The sequence below is a fragment of the Amphibalanus amphitrite genome, unplaced genomic scaffold (assembly GCF_019059575.1).
Source record: "Amphibalanus amphitrite isolate SeventyFive unplaced genomic scaffold, NRLGWU_Aamphi_draft 000355F_arrow, whole genome shotgun sequence".
In the NCBI taxonomy this organism is placed as follows: Eukaryota; Metazoa; Arthropoda; class Thecostraca; order Balanomorpha; family Balanidae; genus Amphibalanus; species Amphibalanus amphitrite.
In genome coordinates, this window is record NW_024881849.1 from 92694 (window position 1) to 101996 (window position 9303).

Below are 9303 nucleotides of genomic sequence, written 5' to 3' on the forward strand. Positions count from 1 at the left end.
TCTCATAGATTTCTTTGTTACTCCCATCCGTAAATTCAGGCTATAAGGTCCGGTGTAAGTGCCACAGCCAAAGTTGCAGTCCAGATGAGACGTTAGTACCACATTCTTCATTGCAGTCTCTAAAATTTGGTGCTAGGTAGTCCGCCACATCACATCGTCATCTACAAATGCAGTCTCCAAGACCTAAAGTTAGTGTCACATACATAGGTGTAGTCTCGAAGATTTTGTGTTAGTGCCACATACATTATTGCAGTCTCCAACATCTAGTGTTATTGTTTCATCCATAAATGCAGTCGCTAAGACCTGGTGCTAGTGCCACATTCGTCAATGCAGTCCCCAGTATCTGGTGTTAGAGCCACATTCTCCAATGCAGTCTATAGTATCTGGTGTTACTGTCACACTCGGTAACGCAGTCTCACATATCTGCCTTTTTGTAACCCGCTGACACAGTTGCTGATATCTGGTGTTAGTGTACTACCTTTCATTGCAGTCTCCAAGATCTAATGCCAGAGGATCCCTTTCCAGGAGGATATGATTTTTGTGTAGACTTGGGTACAAAAGCAAATTCAGACAGCTATTAGGCGTCGCGAAACCTTGTCCTTTGGGTACTGACGTAATTCCATACTCCTCGTTTTTCAGGTCTGGAAACCATTGGAGACATACCATTTGTGCTGGATGCAGAGACTGGCATCGTGACGCTCAACTTTGACCCGCAGAAAGGGATGAAAGGCTACTTCGACTTTATGGTATGTATTCAGCGTTGGATGAATTTCCGTGTTTTACCTAATAGTTATTTTCAGAGTAGAGTTCAGCTGGGGGTATCGTTTATGCTTCAATTTTCAGCGCTGTTCAACTGTATCGTAGTTATATCTGGGAATCATTTGAATTGCCTTTTCAAGATATCGTAGTCCTTCTGTCATTGAATAGGTATTCAATATAGCGCCTATTTATCTCATATTTCAATCATCTTATATCCAACGATGTACCTATCACATCCATCGATTGTCGCAATACGTAATTATGACTTCAACATTTTTGTAGACAGCTGAACAATAAAAGAAAATAAACGGAAATAAATAGCACACTGCATCAGCACACTGTAATTGTCAACCCTCTCACTATGCTATCTCGAGTAGTCGCTAACTGTCTCTCTGTTTCCGATTTCCGCCACCAGGTGTCAGTGGTGGACCGGTCGGGTCTGGGGGACGAGGCTAGGGTGTTTATATATCTCCTCCGGGAGGACCAGCGGGTGAAGTTTGTACTGAGGATGCAGCCCCAGGAGGCCAGAGAGAAGATCGACTACCTCAGAGAGTGAGAGAGGGAGGGGGAGTGAGGGAGAGGGAGGGGGAAAGGGAGAGAGAGGGAGGGGAGGGAGGGAAGTAGCGAGAGAGGAGGCAGGGAGAGGGAGAGGGAGTGAGATAGGTGCAGACGGGAGAGAACAAGGAGAAAGGCACAACAAATCTTTGATAAGAAACACAAAGATATAGGTCATTATAACAAAGTGTGTAGGAACTATGGGGCGTTTATCGTTCAATTTAATGCGACTTTTGCGAGCCTAAGACAAATTAGGAGTAATGTATAAAAGGCAGACATTCTTGAAAACAGGAGATGAAAGCCATAAGCCAGAAATCTTACCAAATCGCATCACATGGCTATCTAACCATCCCCTCTCTTACTCTACCCACCCTCCTCTCTCTCTCTCTCTCTCTCTCTCTCTCTCTCTCTCTCTCTCTCTCTCTCTCTCTCTCTCTCTCTCTCTCTCTATCCCACAGCTACCTGGGTAACGTCTCCGCCTCTATCGTCAATGTCGACGAGTTTAAGGTCCACGAGACTTCCTCCGGAGCCGTGGACCGAACGAAAACCGACCTCTATCTCCATTTTGTGGACCGGAGGGATCATAGTATTCTGGATGTGGACAGAGTGCTGGCGCTGCTGGATCAGAATATTGAGACGCTCGATCCGCTGTTTAAGGTGAGTGACGTCATACTTTATGAGTCATACTTGGGGGTTTATGAGGTTAAGGGGGTTTAGCAGAGGTAAATGACTTGTGCTGGGATCTCAGGCATGAGAAGGAGTACGATTTTCTTTGCTTTGAAGGTTAACAGTGATGTTCTCTTATGAGGACGTAAATGTTGCCGCTGAATTTATCTGAATAGCAGTACTCTGATGCGTACCTAAATTTACATCATGTGTGTATCCCGTCTCACTGTCATGCTCTTGCAGTTTACAGCGTCCTTTCATCCCGTATTTTAGTCCTTCCTATAACAGTTAAACCCTTTTCCCCTTGTTCTTTCCCTCTCACGCGAGTTCAACTCCACATCTGCCCTTTCCGAACTTCTTACAAAGTCTAACCAGAAGTCATACCTGCTACCACACCGTTTTTACCCCTCCCACACGAATTTCACTTCCTTTCATCCCGTGTCATTCCCAATCGAAGCTAACCTCGTGTTTCACCGCAGGAATTCAACGTGCTCTCGACCCGCGCGGCTGCCGCCACGGCGGCGCGGGTCGAGCCGGCGCGGGCCGCGCTGAGCTGGCTGTTGGGGGCGTGCTGTTTCCTGCTGGTTCTGTTGGCTACAGTGCTGGGGGCGTGTCTCAGTCAGCGGGCCAAATACAGGAGGCAGCTGAGGGCCGCCACGGCCACCGCTTTTGGTAAGTGTGGAGTAGTGCTGTCAATTACAGAAGATCGATATCAAACCAAATACCAACCAAAACTAGGGAAAATACCTAAAGCGAACCAGCTAGGGAATGTGAGGAAAATACCAACTTTTTACCAAATTTGCGGCCTCTTATACATACGCGAGGAATCTTATACCAACAAAATACAAAAAAAAAACATTAGGATTGAAATACCTTATACCAAGTTGGTATCGGTTTGGTATCGGTATACCAAAAAGTTGGTATCCGACTGACATCTGTAGTGTGGAGGGTAAAAGGTTGGGGGTAAGGTGTGGGATGAGGTGTGGATAGGTATGGGGGTAAGGGGAAGTATGGTATAGCTACTAGCTACTGACTTGTAGTGGGATTGTAAGGATGGGTGTTGACTTTGAGGTGATGTGAACTTGGAGGAGTGGTGCTGAGTTAGGTGGGTGTGACCGGTGTCAAATGTTGGTGTCCGTGCGGACAGCCACGCCTGTGGCGTTTGGCTAGATGATGAATCGAGGTAGATGAATCGAGGAAAGAGGCGGTCGGCAAGGTTAGGTGATTGTGCCGATTGGTGAACGTTTCATTTAGAACACTGAGGAAGCTTAGTCTGCCACTGACGATAAGGTGACCCTGAATTTAACTTACTCTGACCATAACCTATAATGTCCCTGACCTGACCTCCCCTTTCCCTCACAGGTTCCCCTTCAGCCACAGTCAGCCGTATATCAGCAGTGCCCAACACCAACGTGCACGCAGTGGAGGGAAGTAACCCGGTCTGGATGGGCGCGTTCGACAACACGTGTTATAAGCTGGACTCGCCCGATGGACAGCCGAGCAGCAGGTAATTACCATGGCAACCGAGCTGGGAGACACAGCGTTGGGAATAGTCGTGTTTTGAGCTATCGTATTTCAGTCGTCCATGGTATGGTATGTTATGTTATTGTTAATCAAGTGCGGAAAGCATTATTAAAGTAGGAAAACTGTTGTTAGAAAGGAAGAATGGAGGTCATGAAAAAAGCATTCGAAGCTATTAGATAAAAAGGTGACGTATTAAATATAAGCAATAAAAACCGTAGATGTGAAGACTAGATAGTAGATATCATATTTTACCTGATTTTCTTTAGTAAATGAGCTGCTGAGTGCTGAGCTGCTATTTCCGCAACTCATCGCGCACATTAAAATGATCTTTTACACACATTTCAAATTCGACTGATCCATTACAAATTTTCCGTCGTTCTAACTTCTATGATTACCTCTGCTTTCAATATCTGATTTCTCTGGACCCATTTCAGCCGTCTCTATGTCGAGGGCGACAGTCTGGACGAGAACGCCCTCACCGACAGTCTGACACTGTCTGTACAGCAGCAACAGGAGCTGTTCGCCCAACAACAGAGCAGCAGGTAAGAACGCCCTCACCGACAGCCTGACACTGTCTGTACAGCAGCAGCAGGAGCTGTTTGCCCAACAACAGAGCAGCAGGTAAGAACGTCCTCACCGACAGCCTGACACTGTCCGTACAGCAGCAGCAGGAGCTGTTTGCCCAACAACAGAGCAGCAGGTAAGAACGCCCTCACCGACAGCCTGACACTGTCTGTACAGCAGCAACAGGAGCTGTTTGCCCAACAACAGAGCAGCAGGTAAGAACGCCCTATGGCTGTTTGCCCAACAACAGAGCAGCAGGTAAGAACGCCCTCACCGACAGCCTGACACTGTCTGTACAGCAGCAACAGGAGCTGTTTGCCCAACAACAGAGCAGCAGGTAAGGACGCCCTCACCGACAGCCTGACACTGTCTGTACAGCAGCAGCAGGAGCTGTTTGCCCAACAACAGAGCAGCAGGTAAGAACGCCCTCACCGACAGCCTGACACTGTCTGTACAGCAGCAGCATGAGCTGTTCGCCCGACAACAGAGCAGCAGGTAAGAACGCCCTCACCGACAGCCTGACACTGTCTGTACAGCAGCAACAGGAGCTGTTCGCCCAACAACAGAGCAGCAGGTAAGAACGCCCTCTGAGCTGTTTGCCCAACAACAGAGCAGCAGGTAAGAACGCCCTCTGCGCTGTTTGCCCGACAACAGAGCAGCACGTAGGAACGCCCTCTGAGCTGTTCGCCTAACAGAGCAGAGGTAAGAACGCCCTCTGAGCTGTTTGCCCAACAACAGAGCAGCAGATAAGAGCGCCCTCTGAGCTGTTTGCCCAACAACGAACAGAGCAGCAGGTAAGAACGCCCTCTGAGCTGTTCGCCCAACAACAGAGCAGCAGGTAAGAACGCCCGACAGCCTGACACTGTCTGTACAGCAGCAACAGGAGCTGTTCGCCCAACAACAGAGCAGCAGGTAAGGAGAGAAAAAGGGGAGAAAATGTGCGTAAAATACTATAGGTATGTACGCGGACAGCAGAAACGTTAGGGGAGAGAGAGGGTTTTCATTGGCTTGTCACATGTGACCGGGTTTGTTTTATTGTTCAACTGACGAATACCTATCCGTGCAAAAGTAAAGATCCGTACGGTCCAAGACTTTTCAACGCCGTTGATGTTTTTTCCCCGTCAACTGTGGAATAGATAGGTGCTGATATTTCCTCTTTGTCGCTCTGTGAGACGTGGAATTCGAAAGTTGCAACATTAAAAACGATGAGTTTTTTATGCCAGGACATTGTCCTATCGCAACGCTGATTTTCATAGCTTCACGTTTTCATGTTCTAGCCGAAAAGGAGTGGCCAAATGATACCCTGTTCTAATTTCCTAAATCCTTGACTTTTCCAACCTCTTGTCTTCCCCAGGTCCTCGGCGCGATCTTCGGTGAACTACAACACTCCCGACCAGAGTCACAAAACCACCAACGATCTCGGCCGATATCAGCAAAACATCCTCAGTCAGAGTGACCGCCTCATGCCCCGAGGAAAACATGTCGAAACCACAGAGTTGTGACGGCCCCAGTCCGCCGCGCTAGAGACATCTCGCGGCAGAAAAAGGAACTCGAACTGTCGGGTGTCTCCGCGTGGCGGCGCTAGTGCTGAAAGCGAGGCTTGATGAGAAAATTTGATGCCAAATGTAAGTTGGCATTTGAATTGAAAGAGAAGTGAGTGTTTTTTTTGTGGTGAATGAACTAAGCCATGTTTTCTAGTGTGTGTTCTGTATTTATCGGTACCTACTAGCTGTAAGATGTATGCATTGCTACTTAACGTTTAGGTAAGCAGTGGGAATGCGTGAACGGCTGCAGTATGTTTCCAGGATACATGTTTGAAGCGTAATTGCTTGCTTGTGGTATTTGTTCGACCAATTATCAGTCCTTTTTTATCTCTCGATATCTGAATGGTACAGCTGAGCCTTCGTTAACACGGCCAAACATCAGGCAATGCATCCATATTCTGTAAACCTCGGGAAATGTGAGTTCATACTTTGGTGTCTGAAGAATTGGATAAGACTGTATAACCAATTACTCTAGCAATCATTTTCAGTATGTGTCGATTGAGTCAAAACAATGACAATCGAATGCACCAGAGAACCCGCTTATGTCAAGCTAATTCTAATCGAACCAAGAGCATAGAAGCACAGCATTTGTGAGCATTTGCGTCATGACGTAGCTAGCGTAGTCAATGACCATACGTAGATGCATGCCAATGCGAGGTGTCCAACTTTTTATTACGCTCTAGAATCTAGATTTGCGTCTATGCTTACTGTTCAGCTACGTTTTGATCCATTGAAAATCGTGATTCATACTAACAACACAAGTGTCTACGATGAACATCGTATATGTAATATGTATGATTGCGGTTTGCGTGAAATGTTTCCAAATTGATGTGGTTTTGTGACTAACATGATACCTATGGTATGCGAGTTTCGATGACTCGCGTACTAACGTATTACGTGCGCAAATAGAACACCTCATCGCTACGCATCGAACCTAATAAACTGATCGTTTGTATAGGCTTCTTTCATTCCATCAATTCAAAACAGTGTTAGAAATCGGGCCCTCCAGATCAATAACGCATGGGAAGTTTTAAATCGATAGCTTGGATAAAATGCTTGTTAATGAATCCACATTCCGTATTTAAAAATCGTCAGTCAAAGTCATCTGCTGGGATTGGCAGACCCATTACTTAGGCTGTGGGCTGTACAGGGTGTCTCAAAAGTTCGTTCACACATTTCCCATGCCAATAAAGCATATAAGAACCAGCCAAAAGTATAAGGTTTTGGTGTCTGTGTGTACACTAGACAAATATGCATGCTTTGACAACTGATTAAGAAGGTAAGAAACCAACGCCTTTGCTGTATCTCCAAAAATATTTGCCCATACCGATTTTTGTTGCTCCGTCAGCTGCCGGAGGCTGATAAAAGGTTACCAGCTTTCAAGCTCTTGCAGGGGAATCCCCTGCAGTTTCTGCGTCGGATTTAGTTTTGACTAGCTCCCCGGCAACATCTGATTTTCCCTGAAAGCCGACAGCTTGCATCGACACCATTCTTGAGTATTTTGTAGGCATTCTCTGGCGCTAACTTCTTCATGAATGACTGGCGCCGACATCCCAAGCGCCATTTTCCTTTTCAAAACGACCCCAGTCCTGAACAAACGGGAAGTGCCAGGAGTAAATTTTTCGCATCATATGGTAGCAGAATGTGTCGGACGTCTGTTTCTGAGACACATTGTGCAATTTTGCAAATTCCAAGCGCTCGTCATTCCCCATGCCAAGACCTTCGCTCGGTTGCGGAATGTTTTCCTCGGGAGATGTTCTGCTTTGTAAACGGCCCAAACCTGTCCATCGTGTGGTTTTATCGGGATTTTGTGTTTAAAAGAAAATTATTCGCTGCAGATCTGCCTCTTGAAACTTCGTTAGATAAAATTTTACAATAACTGACACTTTTGGAGGGTCAGGTGTCCTTGGCATTGACAATTTTTGTGTTATTGTCCCCCAAAATTAGCGTTATAGATATTATAAACAATTTTAAATTATAATTTGTCTTTATTTTACGATGACCTGCACTTTTTGAAAATGGGTAACCTCTGTCTGTGACCTTCTTGCCAGTTTTCAATAGTTATGACCGCATTTTCAGCTGCTTTCCGGAACACGAGTCTGCTGTCGTGCGAGGGTCGTTCAAAACGCCGTTAGTCTCGCATGGTTTCGTCCTTCAAAAATTTTAGCCACCGTTTTTATGAGATGATCATCATGTTGCACTCATCCTCGCCGACACTTAGCCATGTGTCATTTCCGACTTAACCATTCCCATTACTCCTGAAACAGAGAGTTTCACAACATACCCGACTTTGCAACCTACATTTTCGTGCCTGACCCATGGTCAGAGGTGAACCCTTTTTGTGAGCCCATGAAGGGTCGAATGCACTTGAAAACAATGAGACTGCTTGAGGAAGGTTGTCACCAATGCCCATGCAAAATTTTGACTGTTAATTTCTTGTTGCTTCAGAATTATTGACAAAAAAGCATGGCTGGTACCTGTGAACGAACTTTTGAGACACCCTGTACATCCTTTAGCATTGTTTTCTGGAATCCTGATCTTTACACCAATACTGCATGCCGAATTCTTCCCATTTCGTACACACTTGCTGACACAACGCGTATTTTGTATGAACATATGTTCGGGCCCTAAACCCCGTTGCCGAGAGCTCATTCGACTAATACCTAGTAGGAAATCACGAATTCACATCACAGAGACACATACATTCCTCCATCGCGGTCAGAACGGAGCTTGTTTGGATGCTGACGATCGACCAGGGGGTGTTTCACGGGACGCTGCTATCACGCTGCTATTCCATCTCGCGAGCTGACGTCACACTTGTGGTAGTGTTGGAGGAATAGGCTTATTGATGTCTCCATGGGAACCCAATTTGACACTGGAATAGCAGCGTGCTGCCATCACCGGTGAAACACCACTCAGCTCCCAGCCGGGGCGAAGTCACGTGTCACGAGGTCACGACACGTGACCTATAGCGGCACGTGATTGGTCGCCCGGGGTAAAGCTGCGAATTTTAGGTACGGAGCCCTTACATGTTGTACCCACTACCCATCTTTCTCCATCGGTTATTAGTTAATCAGGAAAAAACACATACGCTAATTGGTAGCTTGGAGATTGCTTGAGTGAAACGGTTGATTGCTCTAGGTGAAAAATAGAAACTGTTGTACGGTATACATCATATATTGACAGCCACAGAGTATCATGACATGCCCGGACCACTTTCCCGCCCATTTTCCTTCCCGAAAGTTTGCGTGAACTTTTGGCACGCGTTTTCACCACAGTGTATCGATTTTACTTCGACTCAAATGCACACTGGTGCTCTTAGCCCTGGATAAAAGCGCAAACTCCTTACAGTTAACAGTTAACATTGCCTTAACACTGCCTTGAGTAGACTATACGTGCAAGTCATATATAGCTTTTCGCGACTTCAAACAATCGACGAAGCTATCTAAAACCAAACCAGTCTCCAAACAACACAGAAAACGCACACTTTGCAGCCACCACACAGACCGCGCTGGCAGAGCCATCTAGCGAGAGAGTCACAAACTAGAGCTTGCAGTATCGTCCGCCAGCCGGAGGAACGCTCAAACAGAGATCTAGCTCGCAAAAGGCATGGCTTGCCTCGCGAACGGTTTGTCATGACCTTCCTGATCCTCGGGAGCCCCCCAGGTGGTTTAGCGAACCCTTGGGAGGT

The 9303-nt window shown here is 46.5% G+C and overlaps 1 protein-coding gene across 1 annotated transcript in view; it reads left to right on the forward strand.

Annotated features, from left to right (window-relative positions):
- The window catches only part of LOC122389356 (cadherin-23-like), a 42761-nt gene extending 36194 nt beyond the window's left edge, over nt 1–6567 (forward strand). The window contains exons 34-40 of the mRNA XM_043381289.1: nt 640–746; nt 1175–1311; nt 1773–1971; nt 2460–2652; nt 3343–3487; nt 3939–4046; nt 5423–6567. Of these exons, the coding sequence (XP_043237224.1) occupies nt 640–746; nt 1175–1311; nt 1773–1971; nt 2460–2652; nt 3343–3487; nt 3939–4046; nt 5423–5570 (1037 nt within the window). The 3' untranslated portion in view covers nt 5571–6567. The remainder of the gene's footprint in view (nt 1–639; nt 747–1174; nt 1312–1772; nt 1972–2459; nt 2653–3342; nt 3488–3938; nt 4047–5422) is intronic.
- Nucleotides 6568–9303: the final 2736 nt, after the last annotated feature.